We start from the raw sequence: 25,584 nt of genomic DNA, 5'->3' as shown, positions 1-25,584 counted from the left end.
AAATCTCAATAACAAAACAAAGTACAAGAAACAGTTCATAAGAACTCAGAAAAACAAACAGCAATAGATAACAAAAGAAGTGAAATTAAAAATACTCTAGATGCTATAACCAGCAGAATGACTGAGGCAGAAGAACGAATAAGTGAGTTGGAAGATAGAATGGGGGAAATAAACACCACAGAGCAGGAAAAAGAAAAAAGAATAAAAAGAATAGAAGACAGTCTCAGAGACCTCAGTGATAACATTAAGCATACCAATATTCGAATTATAGGCATCCCAGAAGAAGAAGAAAACAAGAAAGGGTCTGAGAAAATATTTGAAGAGGTTATAGTGGAAAACTTCCCCAACGTGGGAAAGGAAATAATTCACCAAGTCCAAGAAGCACAGAGAGTCCCATACAGAATAAATCCAAGGAGAAATACACCAAAGCACATATTAATCAAACTAATGACAATTAAACACAAAGAAAAAATATTAAAAGCAGCAAGAGAAAAGCAACAAATAACATATAAGGGAAAACCCATCAGGATAACAGCTGACCTTTCCACAGAAACTCTGCAGGCCAGAAGGGAATGACAGGATATACTGCAAGTCCTGAAAGAGAGAAACCTACAGCCAAGAATACTCTACCCAGCAAGAATCTCATTCAGATTTGACAGAGAAATCAAAAGCTTTACAGACAAGCAAAAGTTAAGAGAATTCAGCACCACCAAACCAGCCTTACAACAAGTGCTAAAGGAACTTCTCTAAGTAGGAAACACAAGAAAAGGAAAACACCTACAAATACAAACCCAAAACAATTCAGAAAATGGTAATTGGAACACATATGTCAATAATCACTGTAAATGTCAATGGATTAAATGCTCCAACCAAAAGACACAGACTGGCTGAATGGATACAAAAACAAGACCCTTCTATATGCTGCCTACAAGAAACCCACTTCAGACCAAGGGATACATATAGACTGAAAGGAAAGGGATGGAAAAAGATATTCCATGCAAATGGAAGTCAAAAGAAAACTGGAGTAGCAATACTCATATCAGACAAATTAGACTTGAAAGTAAAGACTATTAAAAGAGACAAGGAAGGACACTACATAATGATCAAGGGATCCATTCAAGAAGAACATATCACAATGGTAAATATCTATGCCCCCAACATAGAAGCACCTCAATACATAAGGCAAATGCTAACAGCTATAAAAGGGGACATCAACAGCAACACAATAATAGTGGGAGACTTGAACACCCCACTTACATCAATGGACAGATCATCCAAACAGAAAATAAATAAAGACACACAAGCTTTAAATGACACATTAGACCATCTCGACTTAACTGATATTTATAGGACATTCCATCCAAAAACGACAGAATACACGTTCTTCTCAAGTGCACACGGAACATTTTCCAGGATAGATCACATCTTGGGTCACAAATGAAGCCTCAGTAAATTCAAGAAAATTGAAATCATATCAAGCATCTTCTCAGACCACAATGCCATGAGACTAGATATCAATTACAGGAAAAAAACTGCAAAAAATACAAACACATGAAGGCTAAACAATTCACTATTAAACAATCAAGAAATCACTAAAGAAATCAAAGAGGAAATCAAAAAATATCTAGAAACAAACGACAATGAAAACACAACAACCCAAAACCTATGGGACACAGCAAAAGCAGTTCTAAGAGGGAAGTTTATAGCAATACAGTCCTACCTTAAGAAACAAGAAAATTATCAAATAAACAACCTAACCTTACACCTAAAACAATTAGAAAAAGAAGAACAAAGAAACCCCAAAGTGAGCAGAAGGAAAGAAATCATAAAGATCAGAGCAGAACTAAATGAAAAAGAAAGGAAGGAATCAATAGCAAAAATTAATAAAATTAAAAGCTGGTTCCTTGAGAAGATTAACAAAATTGATAAACCATTAGCCAGACTCATCAAAAAAAAAAAAAAGGGAGAAGATGCAAATCAACAGAATTAGAAATGAAAAAGGAGAAGTAACAACTGACACTGCAGAAATAAAAAAGATCATGAGAGACTACTACAAGCAACTATATGCCAATCAATTCGATAACCTGGAAGAAATGGATATATTCTTAGAAAAATACAATCTTCCAAGACTGAACCAGGAAGAAATAGAAACCATGAACAGACCAATCACAAGTACAGAAATTGAGACTGTTATTAAAAATCTCCCAACACACAAAAGCCCAGGACCAGATGGGTTCACGGGTGAATTCTATCAAACATTTCGAGAAGAGTTAACACTTATCCTTCTCAAACTCTTCCAAAATATTGCAGAAGGCGAAACACTCCCAAACTCATTCTACGAGGCTACCATCACCCTGATACCAAAACCAGGCAAAGATGTCACAGAAAAAGAAAATTACAGGCCAATATCACTGATGAATATAGATGCAAAAATCCTCAACAAAATACTAGCTAACAGACTCCAACAGCACATTAAAAAAATCATCCACCATGATCAAGTGGGGTTTATCCCTGGGATGCAAGGATTCTTCAATATATGTGAATCAATCAACGTGATACATCATATCAACAAATTGAAGGATAAAAACCATATGATAATCTCAATAGATGCAGAAAAAGCTTTTGACAAAGTTCAACATCCATTTATGATAAAAGCTCTCCAGAAAATGGGCATAGAAGGAAATTACCTCAATATAATAAAAGCCATATATGAGAAACCAAAAGCCAACATTGTTCTCAATGGAGAAAAACTGGAAGCATTCCCCCTAAAAACAGGAACAAAACAAGGGTGTCCACTCTCACCATTATTATTCAACATAGTTTTGGAAGTTTTAGCCACAGCAATCAGAGAAGAAAAAGAAATAAAAGGAATCCACATTGGAAAAGAAGAAGTAAAACTGTCACTCTTTGCAGATGACATGATATTATATATAGAAAACCCTAAAGACTCTACCAGAAAACTGCTAGCGCTCATTGATGAGTTTAGTAAAGTAGCAGGATACAAAATTAATGCACAGAAATCTCTTGCATTCCTATACACTAACAACAGAAGAGCAGAAAGAGAAATTAAGGAAACTCTCCCATTCACCATTGCAACAAAAAGAATAAAATACCTAGGAATAAACCTGCCTAAGGAGGCAAAAGATCTGTATGCAGAAAACTTTAAGACATTGATGAAAGAAATCAAAGACAACACAAACAGATGGAGGGACATACCATGTTCCTGGATTGGAAGAATCAACATAGTGAAAATGACTGTACTACCCAAAGCAATTTACAGATTCAATGCAATCCCTATCAAATTACCAATGGCATTTTTCACAGAACTAGAGCAAGAAATCTTACAATTTGTATGGAAACGCAAAAGACCCCAAATAGCCAAAGCAATCTTGAGAAGGAAAAATGGAGTTGGTGGAATCAGGCTTCCTGACTTCAAACTATACTACAAGGCCATAGTGATCAAGACAGTATGGTACTGGCACAAAAATAGAAAGGATGATCAATGGAATAGAATAGAGGACTCAGAAGTAAGCCCAAACACATATGGGCACCTTATCTTTGACAAAGGAGGCACGAGTATACAACGGAAAAAAGACAGCCTCTTCAATAAGTGGTGCTGGGAAAATTGGACAGCAACATGTAAAAGAATGAAATTAGAACACTTCCTAACACCAGACACAAAAATAAACTCCAAGTGGATTAAAGACCTACATGTAAGGCCAAACACTATAAAACTCCTAGAGGAAAACATAGGCAGAACACTCTATGGCATACATCAAAGCAATATCCTTTTTGACCCACCTCCTAGAATCATGGAAATAAAATCAAGAATAAACAAATGGGACCTCATGAAACTTAAAAACTTTTGCACAGCGAAAGAAACCATAAACAAGACAAGAAGGCAGCCCTCAGAATGGGAAAAAATAGTTGCCAATGAAACAACGGACAAAGGATTAACCTCCAAAATATACAGGCAGCTCATGCAGCTTAATAGCAAAAAAGCAAATAACCCAATCCACAAATGGGCAGAAGACCTAAATAGACATTTCTCCAAAGAAGACATACAGGTGGCCAACAAACACATGAAAAGATGTTCAACATCACTAATCATCAGAGAAATGCAAGCCAAAGCCACAATGAGGTATCATCTCACACCAATCAGAATGGCCATCATCACAAAATCTGGAAACAACAAATGTTGAAGAGGGTGTGGAGAAAAGGGAACTCTCCTGCACTGTTGGTGGGACTGTAAGTTGGTACAGCCACTATGGAAAACAATTTGGAGGTTCCTTAAAAAACTACAAATAGAACTACCATATGACTCAGTAATCCCACTTCTGGGCATATACCCAAAGAAAACCATAATCCCAAAAGAAACATGTACCATAATGTTTATTGCAGCACTATTTACAATAGCCACGACATGGAAGCAACTGAAATGCCCATCAACAAATGAATGGATAAAGAAGATGTGGCATATATATACAATGGAATATTACTCAGCTATAAAAAGGGGTGAGATGGAGCTATATGTCATGAGGTGGATAGACCTAGAGTCTGTCATACAGAGTGAAGTAAGTCAGAAAGAGAAAGGCAAATATTGTATGCTAACTCACATGTACGGAATCTAAAAATGGTACTGATGAACTCAGTGACAAGAACAAGGACGCAGATGCAGAGAATGGACTGGAGAACTTGAGGTTTGGGGGGTGCGGGGGGTGAAGGGGAAGCTGAGACGAAACAAGAGAGTAGCACAGACATGTATACAGTACCAACTGTTAAATAGATAGCCAGTGGGAAGTTGTTGTATAACAAAGGGAGTCCAACTCGAGGATGGAAGATGCCTTAGAGGACTGGGACGGGGAGGGTGGGGGGGACTCGAGGGGGGGGGAGTTGAGGGAGGGAGGGAATATGGGGATATGTGTATAAAAACAGATGATTGAACTTGGTGTACCTCCCAAAAAATAATAAATTTAAAAAAAAAAAAGGTATTATTAGTAGATGACTCAAAGCTATAGGACAAGAGCCAATGAGGCTGCTTTGAGAACCTCATGTCCTTCAACTTCACTCACTACAGAGGCAGCCTTCTAAGAGAGGAAGATTCACTGCTTATAAGACACTGGGACTGCCCTGGTGGCGCAGTGGTTAAGAATCTGCCTGCCAATGAGAGGACACGGGTTTGACCCCTGATCCGGGAAGATCCCACATGCCTGGAACAACTAAGTCGATGCACCACAACTACTGAGCCGGCACTCAAGGGCCTGCTTGCCACAACTACTGAAGCCCATGCACCTAGAGCCCATGCTCTGCAGCAAGACAAGCCACTGTAATGAAAAGTCCACGCATTGCAACGAAGAGTAGGCCCCTCGCTCCTACTCCTTGCAACTAGAGAAAGCCCACAGACAGTAATGAAGACCCAACGCAGTCAATAATTAAATAAATAAATAAATAAAATAAGTAAATATTTTTTTAAAAAAAGACAATCACATAAAATTGAGATCAACCAAAATAATTTTGGGAAATAATACTTTTTTTTTCTTGGTGAAAAATACTTTTGGAAAAATAATTTCTCTTCTTTAATGACATGAATATACATTTTAGTCCAAAGTAAAGAAGATTACAACTTGCACTGAAAACCTTGAAAGAAAAAAAAGAAAATTTGTGACTCACCTTCACTTTAGGCAGATAGATTAATCCACTGAATGAGGTAAGATTATTGTTCTGTAGATTCACATTACACACATTTCTAAATTGGTCAACTGGAATCAAATCCACAGTTCTGAATTTAGACAGAGTAAATACAGTTATAATTTTAATAGGCAAATTATATTGGTGAATCTCTCATGTGTAACCCCAAAGGCATTTAAAAAAAAAATCTCATGTGACAAATTCTATGGAAAAGAATTGCCTTAATATAAAATATAAGGGTCAAATGATCAGATAAACACACATTTTTGTTGGGTACATGTATAAGAAAATGACATACAATTTCACTGACTTAAAAAAAAAACATGTCTATTACCACATAAACATAGCACTATCATAAAAGAAACTTTAAAAATAAACATCTCCAATTTATTTATTAATTTACATATATATTCATGAAATCATAGTGAAGTTGATATGGTAAACCATAAGAATTTCAGGTTGTAAACTGCAGAGATTATATATGAAATGCATTATTTCTGAAATGTCAGGAAGGGGTTTGGGGTGGGAAAGAAAAGGAGAAAGTAGGTAAGGTCTCTGAAAACAGAGTTTTCTGTGGAATCTCCTGAAAACTTTTATGGCATTCCACCTTGTAAGGATGTTTTGGTAATTAGAATGCTTGATTCCTAGTCCATAGCTTTAAAAGTATTTTACCTTCCTTTGAGCTATGAGGGAGAAGAGCATAGAGCTAAATTACCTTGCTCTAAACACTTCTTTTTTCAGATATACCAATTTATTTCATTTATTTATTTTTATTGAGGTATAGTTGATATACACTATTATATAAGTTTCAGGTGTACAACACAGTGATTCACAATTTTTAAAGATTATATTCCATTTATAGTTATTATAAAATATTGGCTATATGCCCTGTGTTGTACAATATATCCTTGTAGCTTATTTACTTTATACATAGTAGTTCGTACCTTTTAATCTCCTACCGTTATCTTGCCCCTCCCCCTTTCTTCTCCCCACTGGTAACCACTAGTTTGTTCTCTATATCTGTGTCTTTTTTGTTATATTCACTAATTTGTTTTCGTTTTTAGATTCCACATATAAGTAATAACATACAGTATTTGTCTTTCTCTGTCTGATTTATTTCACTTAGCATGATACCCTCTAAGTTCATCCATGTTGTTGCAAATGGCAAAATTTTGTTCTTTTTGTGGCTGAGTACTATTACCTTTTATATGCATATACCACATCTTTATTCATTCATCTGTGTATGGCCACGTAGTTTGCTTCCATATCTTGGCAACTGTAAATAATGCTGCTATGAACGTTGGGGTGCAAGTATCTTTTCTGAATTAGTGTTTTCTTTTTTTTTTTTTTTTTTTTTTTCAGATAAATGCCCAGGAATGGAGGTGCTGGGTCATATGGTAGATCTATTTTTAGTTTTTTTGAGAAACCATACTGTTTTCCATAGTGACTCTACCAATTTACGTTCCCACCAACAGTATATGAGGATTCCCATTTCTTCACATCCTTGCCAACATTTGTTATTTGTGGTCTTTTTGATGATAGCCATTCTGACAAGTCTGAGATGATATCTCACATTGTGGTTTTAATGCATTTCTCTGATGATAAACAATATTTAGCATCTTTTCATGTGCCTGTTGTCCTTCTGTATGTCTTCTTTGGAAAATGTCAATTCAGATCTTCTGCCCATTTTTAATAAGGTTTTTTTTTTTGATGTTGAATTGTATGAGCTATTTATATTAACCCCTTTGGATATTAACCCCTTGTTGGTCATATATTTAATTTGCTAATAGTTTTTCACATTCAGTAGGTTTTTTCATTTTGTTGATGGTTTCCTTTGCTGTGCAAAAGCCTAACCACATCTTTAAACAAATCCTCAACCCTGATGTTATAATTACGACACACTATATACGTTAATAAGTCATTTATTCTTTCAACATGTTTTCATTAGTTATTTCCTAAGTGCAGACAATATGTTTGGAAAGGCTACAACAAATATGAAAGTTGCTGTCTGTGCCCTCATGAAAAGGAATCCAGAAAAACTATAATAAAAAAGGAAAACTGCCATAATACAGTTAGATGTAATGGCATTTTAGGGGAAGAAAAACCTATTTGGGGAAGTAAGGAATGACAACAGGGGAGAAAGATCTTAAAATGAGACTTGGAGAATTTTTGGTATTTGTCAGGCAAATTAGAAAGAAAGGGTTCTAGGTGGTGGAACAGCAGTAAGTAAAGGCAGAAACATGAAACAGCATTTTGTGATTGAGATTAAGGAAGTAGACTATTTTAGAATTTCTGGAGTAAAAAGACTTACGGGGCAGTAGGGTAAAGGTTACAAGAGATAAAAATGGACCAGTAATTGAAGTGCCTTCTATGTCATACAAAAAAATTTTAAATTTTATTCTGTAGACAGTGGAAAGCCACTGAAGAATGTTGTGAAGGGAAGTGATCTGATAAAACTTGCATTAGAAGAAGGCGGAATGGATAATAGATGGATTTGCAGGTAAGGTTATATAAGACAAAAAACCAATAGTTTCTAAAATAGTTAATTCCCCAACCTAGGACAGTGGCAATGCCTATGGAAAGAAGAGGGGAACTATGATACATACTTAAGACATAGACTCTGTAGAATATAGTGATTAATTAAAAATGGAGGACAAAGGAGAGAGAGAAGTAGACCCTAGATTTTTGGCTTGGGTAATAACAGGTAAATATTGTTTCCTAGATGCTATCTAGAGAGCAATCAGAGTATTCAAACGAGGAGCCTAGGTTTGGGTAAAATTAGGGGGTCATCGTCATAAATTAAAACTATGGGTAAAGATGTTTGCCTGTGAAGAGTGCAGAACAGAAAAAGAAAGAAGAGAAAAGGATTTATTAACCAGGAGGACAGTGAAAGCATTCATGAGAACAGCATCAGAGGAATGGTGGCAGTGGAAGCCAGAGGGCACAGGATTAGAGTGATACAACGTGAGGAGCAAACCTAGGATGTTCTCATTTTAAAAGCTTGGTTGTAAAAGGAAAGAGAAATATAAGACCTTAGAAAGAGATTGATGACATTTTTAATCACAGTGTGTGACAGTAAAATTTATTAATGCAATTCAAAGATGGTAAAGTTAGCATGAGATTGTGAAGTAGGGTAGGTGACTTTCTGGATTATTGGTTATATTTGGATAAGATGTAATAAATTATAATCCTTAGAAAAATAATAGTAACTATATATTTAATTACAATATCAAATAGCATATAATACAATGATTGTACCTGATAGATGATGAAGTCCAATTTAGTTCTTGCATTTGGGTGAAGTTTGAATGTCCTTGTCTTTCGGCAATCATGTCAGAAGTAAGTCTGCCACCAAACAAATCTTTCGCACTCTCAGTCTCTGGTGGTTCCTATATATGAGGATATTTAGAAGGTGATGTCCTCTCTTACAGATGACTGATTGACATTAATTCTTTGGTTCCAGGTCAAAATGGAGTGGACTCATTTCTCCCTGTTTCCTACTAAGCACAGCTACCCGCCACACCCGATATTATATATAAAATAAACATGGAGACTGAAAGGTGGGGAGAAGAAGGCAGACCAGCTAGGGACCTTGGGACCTGAGGAATGACACTTTGGTGAGTTCTCTGGTGTGTTACTGTGATAATAATAAGACATCTTCCTCTACTGTTCCTGGCCTGGCCATATGGTCAGGCAAGAGGGCAATGGAAACCTGGCCTATTAAAAGGATGCCCATATGGGGCACAGCTCTATGGAAATCTGAGGGGTACATTAAAGTAGGGCATGTTGATGCCCATCTGAACTCCCTTCCAGTTTTGGAAGGTGATTGGAATCGACAAGCAAACATGCCCATATGCTCACTTAAGGTGGCCACCTGGGCCTATAAAATAGGTGGAAATTGGGGGTCTACAGAAATGCAGAGATGGGCTGAATCTAGACATATCCGCTTGCACTCTCTGAGGCACAAAATGCCAATAAGAACTGTTCTGTCTGCCAGCAAAAGAGACAGAGACTGCAGATGGCTATGTGGCAGATTTTCCTGTGGGAAGGCCCTGAATATAGCTGGTAAGTCAGGCTGAGGCTGGTAGCTCTGGGGGGCTACAAATGGGTCTTGACAGGAATAGATACTGACTCTGGACTGGGATTTGCTTAACCAGTGTAAATACAAATGCACATAATGCTATAAAAGAACTGGAACTGAAGATATTGCATCAATATAGACAGTTGACTGTTATTTCTTCAGACCAAGGAGCACGCTTAACAGCCCATAATGTTCAACAATGGGCAGAAAGAGATCCTCCTTAGAGTAGTAGTTTGATAGAGAATTGGAATGGGCAATTAAAACACTGGTTGTCTAAAACAGGGGGAAGATAAAAGCATGACAGGCTGGCTCATACGCCTTCCTGAGAGTGCTCACACTCGATGTGAACATGAGTGGGGCTAAAGGAGTGTCCCCGCTGGAGAGACTTCCATTTTTCTGGTGGATCTGGGGGACGGGAGAAGGGTGCTGATATGACTATGCAATTCTTGCTAAGGAAGGATGATGCTGGTATCACCATTATACTTTTTCTTTCCTTCTTCCTCACATCACCTCAAATTGTTTTTCTACCTGATGCAGTGGTCACAGGACCACAGCTGCAACTGCAAGTGCTGGGAACAGGAATAATTCCTAAGCAAGAAACTATGTTTTTAAACCTGTGTCAGAATTCCTAAAGGCCTGATGGTGGTAGGTTCTACCTTCACCCCATCTGGCAAAATTGGGGTTAACAGTGAACGTATCTGTATTTCCTGGTAGCAAAAATAGCCCACTAGTTTTGCACCTATATAACCTTGCTCTGTCTGGAGAGGGGTGGACTAGGGGGAGGTATTTGCTAGACTAGTATCACTGTCTGCAATCTAGATCAGCACAGTGGCCAAACCTAACATCCCTTCCAGAGGTGGAAAAGTATGGGTATAAATGGAGACGACAGGGAAGGGCACTTATGCGTAAAGGAATTAATAAGTAGGTTATGTAGTAAGGGAAATCCAATATTATATTACCTCAAAAGAGGATCAGAGCAAGAGATGCTATTGTCTCAGTTCAATTATATCAGATGCCTGAAGAAAAGGTGAAGCTGTGTTTTCTGAGATCACTCCTGTTTTGGAACCTGACAGTCTCCAATGGAAACCTGCAAATCTGAGTGGCCTCACCCTGCGAGACATTTCTATATGATTATGGACTGGATAATTACTGAATGGGATTATAGTAATATTCCAATATATTTTGAATTTTATGATCATTTTGCTGTAACGGATCTGTGTTCAAAGACCAGGGCATGAGCTGTAATACTGTGATTTATAACAGGAAACACGTATTTGATCTTCGTCTACTGCTTCTGGCACACAGCTCCAAAAACCCTTGTCATTTCCTATATAAGAGCTGTAGGGGCATTTTTTATTATAAGATTTGGTTTTTTGTTTTCGGTTCCTGAAATAGCTGTATTGCTATTCATAAGAAGGTCCTTTCAACCCCACCCAAGTTTATCTTAACAAGATGACTTCTGGAAAGTCCCGAAGAATGGGGGCTGGTTGCCAGGGGAATCAACCACGATTATAGAGGGCTGGAACTTTCAGTACCACTCCCTTACTTCCTGGTATAATTATATATCCACGGAGACTTGGGCACAGAGTGAGGTCAGGTGTCCGTGCTTTACCATTAAAAAGTCATGTCATTTGGAATGTCATCAGTTCTCTGGAGTTCTTTGTGCTCATTCACAAGATAAAGGATCTGGCCTAGGTCATCTCTGAAGTCCATGTCCATGTACCTCTCAAACACTCTAGGATCATATTGCTCTTCTGCCACCCTCTGTGTCTACTTTGGTGGCTTCTTTTCCTCTCTACATTTCCTAAGTGGAAGTATGAAAGCCTGACTTAGATTTCTTTACTCTCTTTCCTTAGTCAATATTATGTGCTTTTGGTTTTAACTGTCCACTTTCTTCAAATCACTCCCACATCTAAACAAATGTAAATTAAATGTCCATATCTAAAGTTAGTCCTGTGTTTTCAATTGCCTGCTTGCCATCTCCCGTTAGATGATCCACTACCGTACAGAACTTAGTGTGTCCAACACTAATCATCTTATTCCTGAAACTGCTTTTCCTCCTCTAATCATATTTCTGTAATGATATCTCTTAGTGGAATAGACTCAACCCTTGTAGACATCTTTTATTCTTTCCTTTCCTTGTCCTTCAAATTTAATTGGTTGCTAAGTTCTATCAATTCTAGTATTTCTCCTACCTTTCAGCTCTCCATTTTTAAAACCACTTCCCCTTGGTTCATTTCAGTTTCTCATTACCTCACATGTAGACTGTGCTAATAGCCTCCTATTAGTTTTTCATCTATCACTTTAAACACTGCTGTTAAATTTCCTAATACATAGTTTTGAATATGTTATTCCCCTAATCAAAGATATTCAATGCCTCCCCATTACCTCTCAATTAAAGTCCTCTCAGTTAAAGTCTAAATTATCAATCTAGTCTTCATGTTCCGTTATTAGTTTATATATTTATATTCTACCTCATTCCACAAAGAATCTGTGGCGGCTTATAGGAGGAGCATATAATCAACTAGTAAGATGCAAATAATAAATAGTGAAGACCAAGACTGAGAATGATGTACGTCAGAATAGATCAAAACTGGGGATAGGGACAGACAGACCATAGTCCTACAGGGCTTTTGTCACTGAACCATAAATTTGGTCCTGAGCTTTTAGGTAGTCAAAGTGCAAAGGAAAATAGTTAAATAATACTCATTGTCAGTGAGGAGGGCATAACTTTTCCTCAGGAGGAAAAGTTTTCCCTATACTGACTTCTAAAAGCACTTTCTCAGGTGGCCCTTCACATGAGGGCACAGAGAAATGGGAAGGATAAGATACTCAACACCACCACTGGAGCCCATGCAGTACTAGTTTCATAAGACTATTTTTAAAACATCTCTCAATGAAAGCCAACACCTAAATAAAACCCAGTATACACGATTCTAGAGAACTGGTTGTGGGGGAGAGAATGTTTTTGATTCCTCATTCTGAGGAGGGCCCTGAAAAAATCAGGGTTAAAATTAGTCATCTCAGAGCACCTCAAAGTGCCCTATCATCATGAACTATGTCTCAATTTTCTAGAAACTGATGAGTTTTATTCTCTGACAGGGGCTTGGCAATGTTACACAGGGAACCTTTATATTCTTCACACATCTGTTGTGCACTTAGCCTGTTACACAGAAATCAGGAGTCATGTATGAACGTGCTTGCTACAGAATCCAAGTTTCCAAATATTGCTTTCATATTCAGTCCTATGTTCTGTGTTACTTTTTACACAGTGTAAGAAGTTATTTTTTACTAGTACAGTTTGCTAGTAATGTTGACATACCATTTTTTGGTTCAAATATGTTTTTCTTAAATCTTAACAACTGTATTTTTCCAGGTAACAGGAAGCTGTTTTTAGGCCCAAAAGGACAGTCGGGCTCCAAGGCAGTTTCTTCTATCCTGTCTCCTAAATTTGTTAGGCATTGAATCCAGTGGGTACAATTGTAAGCAGCATCTGCCCTCCCCTGCGACCTCAATGCAGACAATTAAAACCTGGCCAGAGGAGAAACATTCAACACCCAGATCTAAAATGTGTTTTGGAGACCTAGATTTTAATAAGCATTGTAAGTTTGGGTAACATACTAGTGATAAAGCAGTATTCAAAATGATTAGAGCCTATGGATATATTAACATGCAGCTTGGACCAAATGCTATGAGTCAATAAAAGAACTTACAATTGAGATTCCATCCAAAGCTTTCAGTTCTGGAAGATGAAATATTACAAAAAACCGGTAGTTTTCTTGATTCCATACAATAATGTTTCCATACATGTCTAGAATGATCAGGTTGCTTAAACTCTAGTAATAAAAATACATACATTTAAAGTGATATACATATATATCTCACTCTAAGATTTTTCCCCCTTGAGTTTAATCATCCTTGAATTTTAACATTTGAATTACTCTATCATTTCATAGTGATTTGAGTGCTTTTAAGTATATTTTTTAGTGCAAGGGTTACCCTTTCAGACTATTAAGGTCTAATTTTATGCAGTATTTCAGTGGTCTATATTATATGATCAGAATCTCTTTTTGGATGCTGGTGCTGAATGTATTACCCATGATAAAGACTTGTAAAGAAACTTAAAGTTTAAAAGATATGCTTTGTTTACGGAATAATGGTCTATTCAATAGTATGTGTGTATACAGATATAACAGTGAAATGAAACAATGAAAAACACAGTCTTCTGATGAGGGATAAAACTGAAGTGCTTCTGCCCTGTAAGAGAATAGCAGAATTCATCTTAAGGGAAAATGTGCTTCCTTATTAAATGAGATGTTTGTTTTGAAGGAAGGGCCCTGAGTAGATATGGATGGGAGAGGTTAAGACAAGAGGGAGTAAAACTACTCTGCATCTGTAATATAAAATGGTTTATTTTGTTGCTATTGTTGATTAGGTTGACTCTGCAGCTCTAGAAGTAGTTGTATTGGGGAGATATGATGCAGTTAAGGCTGCAAGAAGGAAAGACAGGAAATGCACATAAATTTTTGGTAGGAGGTAAAGCCTTAGCAATATGGTATCAGCAAAGTCCCCATGGTAGGAAATGGCCATTGAACTTTAGAAACAATGAAGTCTCACAATACATTTGGAGTAAATCCCTCTTCTTTGCTGTAGTAAACTTCCATTTTATTAAAACCTTCAGTGAAGCCTGCTATAAGGTAGTCTCAAGTTGGAGGTTTCTTAGGGAGAATTAAAGAAAGCAAAGCTGGACAAAGTTGACCAGAAAGAGTTGAAGCCACCAGTAAGAATCAGTTAAGTACGAGAGATAAATCAAGAATTGCTCTGAGGACAGGAAATGTTAACGAATCTTACTTCCCATTCAGGTTGGGTAATTTTGGAAATGCTTAAGGAAGGCACAAGTTAGGAGGTATAGGGATTGGGTTACTTTATTTGAGCACTAAAAAAAATTTACCCTATGAAGTTATCCACTTGGGGACAACAGGCGCGGTCCTCATTTTGCCCCAAATTATGGTTACACACACATATGTTTGTTATGTATACATAAAGTGAATGCAAATATATTTTAATAAACCTAGTTTTTCTGGATTTTTATTTTCTTTACATTTTTCTTTATTTTCCAAACTCTGTACAGTGAACATGCATTATTTTCATATTATAAAGAAATAAGAAAATATTTTAAAAAACAAAAACATTAGTACCCCAGATAGTCACCTTTAAATTGTAGATCTCCTGATTGAGAGCAATGTAGTTATTGCTTACGTACAATTCAGTTAGTGTAAAAGCTTTTCGTAAACCACTCAATGAAGTGATTCTGTTGTTTTCAAGAGAAAGGGAATGAAGATGAAGCAAGTTATCAAAAGTATGCTTTTCCAAACCAGTGAGGAGATTATTATTTATGCTGAGGCGGGTTAAATTAGTCATCTTGGAAATGCCTAGAAAAATAAGCAAATACAAGAAAAGATTCAGACAGCACTGAAAGGTTAATTTAAAAAATAACTGGCTGGTTGTTTTACTGTTTCTCTTTTTTTTAAGTTCAAATGGCTTTACAGCTTTTATAGTATTGTTGACTTAAAATATATATATATGTACAACGTGAGAGTTGTGAGTTAAGTTTAATTTGGGGCAAAATGAGGACTGGGCCCGCGAGACAGCGTGTCGGATAGCTCTGAGAAACTGCTCCAAGGAGGCAAGGGGCGGAGCCACGATATACAGGAGTTTTGCAACAAAGGACAGGTAGTCGGGAACATCAAGAGATTAGTGTTAATTAAAGGAAACCAGATATCTCAAGGTAAGGAATTTAGCGCTATTCTATATATGGAAAGACACAAAAGTCTGCCTCCCTGAAATTGTTCCTTTGATATGCACCTCAGCTGTCTGGGCCAGGATCCTGACACACCCTGAGTTTCCTCAGGGCTCACCACGGGGAGCGGCTTGCAGTCTGATGGCTGCTAGGTGGCAGGCATTCTTTTCAGCGCTGAGCGACCTCAGCTCATGTTGGAAGGCTACAATCATAGATGACTGTGACATCCTTTGTTTACTGATATGGCAGGAAATATTCAGTTTCTCAGATATCCTCCTCTTGGTCAGGAATTCGACCAATATTTGGAAGACATTTCATGACCACGTTTTGTCCCACGGTGCTGGGAGGCTCACCCCAGATCAGATGAAAACTCTTGTTGATATGCCACTCCAGGTGCTAATTTTTGGATTAGGCCCTGTTGATAATTAAAGATTCTCTGGATCCTCTGTCTTACTAATCTGTTATGATCCAGGAAATGTTTTCCCTCGTTGCATCTTCCCATATCTAGAGTTGCACTATTACAATAATTGATCGCATACAGAACTATATATTTTATCAACTGTTTCAAGTTGCCTAGTCATTTTTTTTGTTGGAGGCTCAGGCACACATTTAGTAATAAAAAAAATAATCTTGTAAAACAGGCAAAGTACAAATAATGTAACTAATAACATTAATAGTTATAAGTAAATATTTAAGCCAAGAGCTTTTTATGCCAAATCAGTTTTTTAAGAGGTCGTCAAGACTTGGGAGTGGGTCACTTAAGGCAGAAATCTGATTTTTCATATGGTTAATTAAACGTGTTATATTAGAGGATTCATCAGGTGTGAACACAGCATTCAGTTTGAATCATGGCACAGGTACCTTCCTGAGATGTTGTAAGGATGTCAGGGGCCACACGGTTTTGTAGCACTGCTTTTTTTTTTTTGTTATAGAGACCTGAGAATTCATTAGGTTAGTATATTTGCCAAAGTCATATATATATTTAAATGGGCTTTAGATAAGGTGGTTTGTTACATCTCTTTTGTTTAATTATATTGTGGGATAGACATGTTTCACTGGGAAATATTTCCCTTGCGTGGTGTTTCAAGACAGGCATATGGATTGCCCCTCAGAAAATATATTAAACATATGAAAGTAAACCAGTAGGGTTACCTGAGCCATACAATAAGTAAAATCTGGGAAGTAACATCCAAGGGCTAATAAAAAATAATAATAGTGATTTTGCTCTGGGCTTCACTTGTGAACTCAAAATGAAAGTCTTTGCTGAATGCCTTATACAAACCTTTGAAAGTACAATAAATTAAATTTCAGTTTAGTTAGAAATCTTGTCAATGACAAAATCTTTAGTATCATTTAGGTGACAGATCTATTCTTTGGGGAACTAAAAACAACTATCTTTCTCCTGTGAATTTCTATGAACAAGAATGTAAGTACAGGCCACAAGGACCTGAGACTGAGCCTAATTAGCTCAATCAGGCAAGATCTAAAACCAAGGGGGAAAAAAGTGGCAGTTTTAAAATTCAAAATGCTGAAAATGCTCCCTCAGCCAATGCAAACAGTAAAGGCTTAGTCATCTGAGCAAGCAATTTTAATGTATTCCAACTGTTAGTAAACTAGTAATTTTATATTGTAATACCTGATTCATAACTAAGTTTCTAAGCAAGCCATGAGGTCTCTAGTTTTGCCTGTTTATATGCCTATGTACACATTATACATATGAGATATCTGTAACACTGAAAAGTATTATCAAAACTATGGAGAAAAGGGAACCCTACCGCACTGTTGGTGGGAACGTAAATTGGTACAGCCACTACGGAAAACAGTACGGAAGTTCCTTAAAAAATGGGAAATAGAACTACCATATGACCTGTTAATCCCACTACTGGGCATATACCCTGAGAAAACAATAATTCAAAAAGATACATGTACCACAATGTTCAGCACTATTTACAAGAGCCAGGACACGGAAGCAACCTAAATGCCCATCAACCAATGAATGGATAAAGAAGATGTGGCACATATATACAGTGGAATACTACTAAGCCATAAAAAGGTATGAAATCGAGTTATTTGTAGTGAGGTGGATGGACCTAGAGTCTGTCATACAGAGCGAAGTAAGCCAGAAAGAGAAAAACAAACACCGTATGCTAATGCATATATATGGAATCTAAAAAATGGTACTGATGAACCCAGTGGCAGGGCAAGAATAAAGATGCAGATGTTGAGAACAGACTTGAGGACATGGCAGGGGGAGGGAAGGGGAAGCTGGGACAAAGTGAGAGAGTAGCACTGACATATATACACTACCAAATGTAAAATAGATAGCTAGTGGGAAGCTGCTGCATAACACAGGGAGGTCAATTTGATGATTCCTGATGACCTAGAGAGGTGGGATAGGGAGGGTGGAAAGGAGTCGTGGGAGGGAGGGGATATGGGGATATATGTATAAATACAGCTTATTCACTTTGTTGTACAGAAATAACTGGCACAACAGTGTAAAGCAATTATACTCCAATAAAGAGCTGGAAAAAAAATAAAAAATAAAATAAAATGAGACAATATTCAGGTTTAAAAAATTGAATTTATAAAGAGCTCTATTTAATTTAAAAGTAAGCACTTACAAATTAAATATAAAAGAAACTGGCCAAAATGACTTTCAAGTTCAAGTGAACTGGGAAATATTCAATATTAAGTTGATACCTGGTATTAAAGTTTGTTGATCTAATTAATAAAGACTTGTCTTCAGAGTCATTAGTATTAAGTATTATACTTTATTGTACCTAGGTTTAACAGAAATTGAATAAGACTTTGTATCTATTATAAGCAAAATAACTTGATATGATGATACTTTAAATGTAAATGAGATAAGAACTTTGGGGTAAACTCTTTACAAATAATTATATTCTAAAAATGTCTACTTAAAATGATCTTTACAGATATTTGGTAACCCAAAGTTCTAGAGTTATGCTAGTTTAAGTAATGGAAGTTTATCGAATAGATAATTTCCAAAAAAATTGATACTGAGACATCAATTACTAAATAAACTAAAGGTATTCAGGACTATAACAAATGTTTTTAGAAATTATCACTGATATTTATGTTCACCAATCTACAGAATGCTAACGTAAAAAAAATTCCATAATTGCTTATTTCTTAACTTTCACTAGAAATTAAGGTTTTTAAGAGTTGAGGATTCTAATTTAAACATAATTAAAGGAGGAGGAAAAGATGGCGGCGAAGTAGAAAGACGTGGAGTGCATCCCTCCCCACAGATGCATTGGGAATGCACGGAAGGACGCAGTAATTCTCACAGAGAACCAGCTGAACACCAGCAGACGGCCTCGGACACCGGATGGGACTGCGGGGAGCCCGACATAGCCGGTAGGGAGGCATCTACGACGGCTCAAAGAGGGTGAAGAGGCGGAGCTGTGGCAGACGGGAGGGAGTGAGAAACATTCGGAGGGTCCGCAGCGCAGCTCAGCGTTCCCGGACCAAGACATCGATCCGCGGCTGAACGGAGGGTCCAAGAGCGGGAGTGTGGGAGCAGGAGAGCTGGTTCAGTGTGGGAAACATTGTTGCCGGTAGGGTGACGGACGGAGAGGACAGGAGGGAGGAGGCCCGCGGAGAGGAGTGCCCGTTTCTGAGAGCTGCCCGGCCGTGATGGCGGCTGGAGGCTGCAGGCTCACTGGCGGCTGGGAGGAGCCACGCGTATAGCCTCTCTCTCTCTTTCCGCGCCTCTGCAACAGGCAGTGGAGAGACGCCCTGCGGGCCACCTAAGGCGCTCAGGGATAACAAGTACCCTCAGGCACTCGGGTGGGGCTAGATTAAAACCCCTTGCAATGCCAGCAGCAGGGAGGCTGCCGAGAGAAAAAAAAAAAAAAAAAAAAGAAAAGAAAAAAACCCCCGAGAGAGGCCCAACTCTAAGACTTTCTGTTTACGCCTGAGCCACCGGCGCCCTCTGCAACAGGCACCTCCAAGCCTGACTGAGACATCAGTGCGCCACTGCTCACTCCCTCCCAGGAGAAGGAGCCACTGTTGTACCCTCTCCCTCCCCACACACCGACGCTTACAGACGAACAATAAAGGAACCTCTGCTGGTCACAGAATAACGCAAAAAAACCCAAGGACAAGCAACCCCAAAAGTTTGGACAACCATGAGGAAACAAAGAAACACCATGCAGGCAAAGGAGCAGGAAAAAAACCCACAAGACCAAATAAATGAAGAGGAAATAGGAAAAATGCCTGAAAAGGAATTTAGAGTAATGATAGTAAAAATGATACAAAATCTCAATAACAAAATACAGAAAGTACAAGAAACAGTTCATAAGAACTCAGAAAAACAAACAGCAATGGATAACAAAATAACTGAAATTAAAAATACTCTAGATGCGATAACCAGCAGAATGACTGAGGCAGAAGAACGAATAAGTGAGTTGGAAGATAGAATGGGGGAAATAACTGCCACAGAGCAGGAAAAAGAAAAAATAATAAAAAGATTAGAAGACAGTCTCAGAGACCTCACTGATAACATTAAGCGTACCAACATTCGAATTATAGGCATCCCAGAAGAAGAAGAAAACAAGAAAGGGTCTGAGAAAATATTTGAAGAGGTTATAGTGGAAAACTTCCCCAACATGGGAAAGGAAATAATTCACCAAGTCCAAGAAGCACAGAGAGTCCCATACAGAATAAACCCAAGGAGAAATACACCGAGACACATATTAATCAAACTAACGACAACTAAACACAAAGAAAAAATATTAAAAGCAGCAAGAGAAAAGCAACAAACAACATATAAGGGAAAACCCATCAGGATAACAGCTGACCTTTCCACAGAAACTCTGCAGGCCAGAAGGGAATGGCAGGATATCCTGAAAGTCCTGAAAGAGAGAAACCTACAGCCAAGAATACTCTACCCAGCAAGAATCTCATTCAGATTTGAGGGAGAAATCAAAAGCTTTCCAGACAAGCAAAAGTTAAGAGAATTCAGCACCACCAAACCAGCCTTACAACAAGTGCTAAAGGAACTTCTCTAAGTAGGAAACACAAGAAAAGGAAAACACCTACAAATACAAACTCAAAACAATTCAGAAAATGGTAATTGGAACACACATGTCAATAATCACTTTAAATGTAAATGGATTAAATGCTCCAACCAAAAGACACAGACTGGCTGAATGGATACAAAAACAAGACCCTCCTATATGCTGCCTACAAGAAACCCACTTCAGACCAAGGGATACATATAGACTGAAAGGAAAGGGATGGAAAAAGATATTCCATGCAAATGGAAGTCAAAAGAAAGCTGGAGTAGCAATACTCATATCAGACAAATTAGACTTGAAAGTAAAGACTATTACAAGAGACAAGGAAGGACACTACATAATGATCAAGGGATCCATTCAAGAAGAACATATCACAATGGTAAATATCTATGCCCCCAACATAGGAGCACCTCAATACATAAGGCAAATGCTAACAGCTATAAAAGGGGACATCAACAGCAACACAATAATAGTGGGAGACTTGAACACCCCACTTACATCAATGGACAGATCATCCAAACAGAAAATAAATAAAGACACACAAGCTTTAAATGACACATTAGACCATCTCGACTTAACTGATATTTATAGGACATTCCATCCAAAAATGACAGAATACACGTTCTTCTCAAGTGCACACGGAACATTTTCCAGGATAGATCACATCTTGGGTCACAAATGAAGCCTCAGTAAATTCAAGAAAATTGAAATCATATCAAGCATCTTCTCAGACCACAACGCCATGAGACTAGATATCAATTACAGGAAAAAAAACTGCAAAAAAGACAAACACATGGAAGCTAAACAATTCACTCTTAAACAACCAAGGAATCACTAAAGAAATCAAAGAGGAAATCAAAAAATATCTAGAAACAAATGACAACGAAAACACAGCAACCCAAAACCTATGGAATGCAGCAAAAGCAGTTCTAAGAGGGAAGTTTATAGCAATACAGTCCTACCTTAAGAAACAAGAAAATGATCGAATAAACAACCTAACCTTACACCTCAAACAACTAGAGAAAGAAGAACAAAGAAACCCCAAAGTGAGCAGAAGGAAAGAAATCATAAAGATCAGAGCAGAAATAAATGAAAAAGAAAGGAAAGAAACCATAAGAAAAATAAATAAAACTAAAAGCTGGTTCTTTGAGAAGATTAACAAAATTGACAAACCATTAGCCAGACTCATCAAGAAAAAAAGGGAGAATGCAAATCAACAGAATTAGAAATGAAAAAGGAGAAGTCACAACGGACACCTCAGAAATACAAAACATCATGAGAGACTACTACAAGCAACTATATGCCAATCAATTCGATAACCTGGAAGAAATGGATACAGTCTTAGAAAAATACAATCTTCCAAGACTGAACCAGGAAGAAATAGAAACCATGAACAGACCAATCACAAGTACGGAAATTGAGGCAGTGATTAAAAATCTCCCAACACACAAAAGCCCAGGACCAGATGGGTTCACAGGCGAATTCTATCAAACATTTCGAGAAGAGTTAACACCTATCCTTCTCAAACTCTTCCAAAATATTGCAGAAGGCGGAGCACTCCCAAACTCATTCTACGAGGCTACCATCACCCTGATACCAAAACCAGGCAAAGATGTCACAAAAAAAGAAAACTATAGACCAATATCACTGATGAATATAGATGCAAAAATCCTCAACAAAATACTAGCTAACAGACTCCAACAGCACATTAAAAAAATCATCCACCATGATCAAGTGGGGTTTATCCCTGGGATGCAAGGATTCTTCAATATACGCAAATCAATCAACGTGATACATCATATCAACAAATTGAAGGATAAAAACCATATGATCATTTCAATAGATGCAGAAAAAGCTTTTGACAAAGTTCAACATCCATTTATGATAAAAGCTCTCCAGAAAATGGGCATAGAAGGAAATTACCTCAACATCATAAAAGCCATATATGAAAAACCAAAAGCCAACATTGTTCTCAATGGAGAAAAACTGGAAGCATTCCCCCTAAAAACAGGAACAAGACAAGGGTGTCCACTCTCACCACTATTATTCAACATAGTTTTGGAAGTTTTAGCCACAGCAATCAGAGAAGAAAAAGAAATCAAAGGAATCCAAATTGGAAAAGAAGAAGTCAAATTGTCACTCTTTGCAGATGACATGATATTATATATAGAAAACCCTAAAGACTCTACCAGAAAACTGCTAGCACTCATTGATGAGTTTAGTAAAGTAGCAGGATACAAAATTAATGCACAGAAATCTCTTGCATTCCTATACACTAACAACGGAAGAGCAGAAAGAGAAATTAAGGAAACTCTCCCATTCACCATTGCAACCAAAAGAATAAAATACCTAGGAATAAACCTGCCTAAGGAGGCAAAAGATCTGTATGCAGAAAACTTTAAGACATTGATGAAAGAAATCAAAGACGACACAAACAGATGGAGGGACATACCATGTTCCTGGATTGGAAGAATCAACATCGTGAAAATGACTGTACTACCCAAAGCAATTTACAGATTCAATGCAATCCCGATCAAATTACCAATGGCATTTTTCACAGAACTAGAGCAAGAAATCTTACGATTTGTATGGAAACGCAAAAGACCCCGAATAGCCAAAGCAATCTTGAGAAGGAAAAATGGAGTTGGTGGAATCAGGCTTCCTGACTTCAAACTATACTACAAGACCATAGTGATCAAGACAGTATGGTACTGGCACAAAAATAGAAAGGAAGATCAATGGAATAGAATAGAGGACTCAGAAGTAAGCCCAAACACATATGGGCACCTCATCTTTGACAAAGGAGGCAAGAATATACAATGGAAAAAAGACAGCCTCTTCCATAAGTGGTGCTGGGAGAACTGGGCAGCAACATGCAAAAGAATGAAATTAGAACACTTCCTAACACCATACACAAAAGTAAACTCCAAATGGATTAAAGACCTACATGTAAGGCCAGACACTATCAAACTCCTAGAGGAAAACATAGGCAGAACACTATATGACATCCATCAAAGCGCCATCCTTTTTGACCCACCTCCTAGAATCATGGAAATAAAATCAAGAATAAATGAATGGGACCTCATGAAACTTAAAAGCTTTTGCACAGCAAAAGAAACCATAAACAAGACTAAAAGGCAACCCTCAGAATGGGAAAAAATAATTGCCTATGAAACAACGGACAAAGGATTAACCTCCAAAATATACAAGCAGCTCATGAAGCTTAATACCAAAAAAGCAAATAACCCAATCCACAAATGGGCAGAAGACCTAAATAGACATTTCTCCAAAGAAGACATACAGATGGCCAACAAACACATGAAAAGATGCTCCACATCACTAATCATCAGAGAAATGCAAGTCAAAGCCACAATGAGGTATCACCTCACACCAGTCAGAATGGCCATCATCACAAAGTCTGGAAACAGCAAATGTTGGAGAGGGTGTGGAGAAAAAGGAACTCTCCTGCACTGTTGGTGGGACTGTAAATTGGTACAGCCACTATGGAAAACAATTTGGAGGTTCCTTAAAAAACTACAAATAGAACTACCATATGATCCAGTAATCCCACTCCTGGGCATATACCCAAAGAAAACCATAATCCCAAAAGAAACTTGTACCATAATGTTTATTGCAGCACTCTTTACAATAGCCAGGACATGGAAGCAACCTAAATGCCCATCAACAAATGAATGGATACAGAAGATGTGGCATATATATACAATGGAATATTACTCAGCTATAAAAAGGGATGAGATGGAGCTATATGTAATCAGGTGGATAGAACTACAGTCTGTCATACAGAGTGAAGTAAGTCAGAAAGAGAAGGACAAATATTGTATGCTAACTCACATATACGGAATCTAAAAATGGTACTGTTGGACTCAGTGACCAGAACAAGGATGCAGATACAGAGAATGGACTGGAGAACTCGAGGTATGGGAGGGGGCGGGGGGTGAAGGGGAAACTGAGACGAAGCGAGAGAGTAACACAGACATATATATACTACCAACTGTAAAATAGTCAGTGGGAAGTTGTTGTATAACAAAGGGAGTCCAACTCGAGGATGGAAGATGCCTTTGAGGACTGAGGCGGGGAGGGTGGGGGGGGCTTGGGGGGGGGAGTCAAGGAAGGGAGGGAAGATGGGGATATGTGTATAAAAACGGATGATTGAACCTGGTGTACCCCCCCATAAAATAAATAAAAAAAAAAAGAAAAAAAAAGAAAGAAGAGCAAACAAAACCCAAAGTTAGTAGACAAACTGGGACATTTGTAGAGACATGGATGGACCTAGAGACTGTCATACAGAGTGAAATGAGTCAGAAAGAGAAAAACAAATATTGTATATTAACACATTTATGTGGACTATAGAAAAATGGTACAAATCAACCGGTTTGCAAAGCAGAAATAGAGACACAGATGTAGAGAACAAACATATGGACACCAAGTGGGGAAAGTGGGGAGGGTTGGGGGGGGATGAATTGGGAGAGTGGGATACCAAATTGTACATTCTAAATATATGCTGTTTATTGTCTGTTAACTGTATCTCAATAAAAATTCTTTAAAAAAAGAAAAAAAAAAACATAATTAAAGCCAATGAAAATAATACGGAAGCATTTCAGTGTACAGTAGGAAAATAGAATGTGTGTTTTCAGTGAAGAAAGTATGAGGAATTAAATTACATTTCATTGAGGGGAAAAGAAAGAAAGCATGTCTTAGAACTGGTTGGGTTATATGGATGGCAAAAAGGAGGGACTAAAACTAAAATTAACTTGTAAGGAAACAAGTCAGCTTTGTATTTCATCATTTTTGTGACTGCATAATTCTCTTTTGATCCTGTGTGATGACAAGATCACAGGCGCTCTTGCTTGTTCCTTACTCCATCACAGCCAGTGGCCTTGTCTGAGGACAATGTTGTTTAAAATTCCTTCTGTCCAGAGAAGTCCCCCTGAAGCGTATTTTAAAATATC

At 37.7% G+C, this 25,584-nt stretch overlaps 1 protein-coding gene across 1 annotated transcript in view; it reads right to left on the bottom strand.

Annotated features, from left to right (window-relative positions):
* The window catches only part of LRRC9 (leucine rich repeat containing 9), a 115,768-nt gene that overhangs the window by 24,676 nt on the left and 65,508 nt on the right, over window positions 1-25,584 (bottom strand). Inside the window, exons 22-25 of the mRNA XM_057730603.1 lie at window positions 14,981-15,201; window positions 13,483-13,605; window positions 8,947-9,077; window positions 5,671-5,779 (exon numbers count right to left, since the gene is read on the bottom strand). Coding sequence (XP_057586586.1) covers window positions 5,671-5,779; window positions 8,947-9,077; window positions 13,483-13,605; window positions 14,981-15,201 — 584 coding nt within the window. The remainder of the gene's footprint in view (window positions 1-5,670; window positions 5,780-8,946; window positions 9,078-13,482; window positions 13,606-14,980; window positions 15,202-25,584) is intronic.

The sequence above is a fragment of the Hippopotamus amphibius genome, chromosome 4, assembly GCF_030028045.1.
Source record: "Hippopotamus amphibius kiboko isolate mHipAmp2 chromosome 4, mHipAmp2.hap2, whole genome shotgun sequence".
In the NCBI taxonomy this organism is placed as follows: Eukaryota; Metazoa; Chordata; class Mammalia; order Artiodactyla; family Hippopotamidae; genus Hippopotamus; species Hippopotamus amphibius.
The sequence above is the reverse complement of the archived record's forward strand: the minus strand, read 5'-3'. Positions and strand labels throughout refer to the sequence as shown.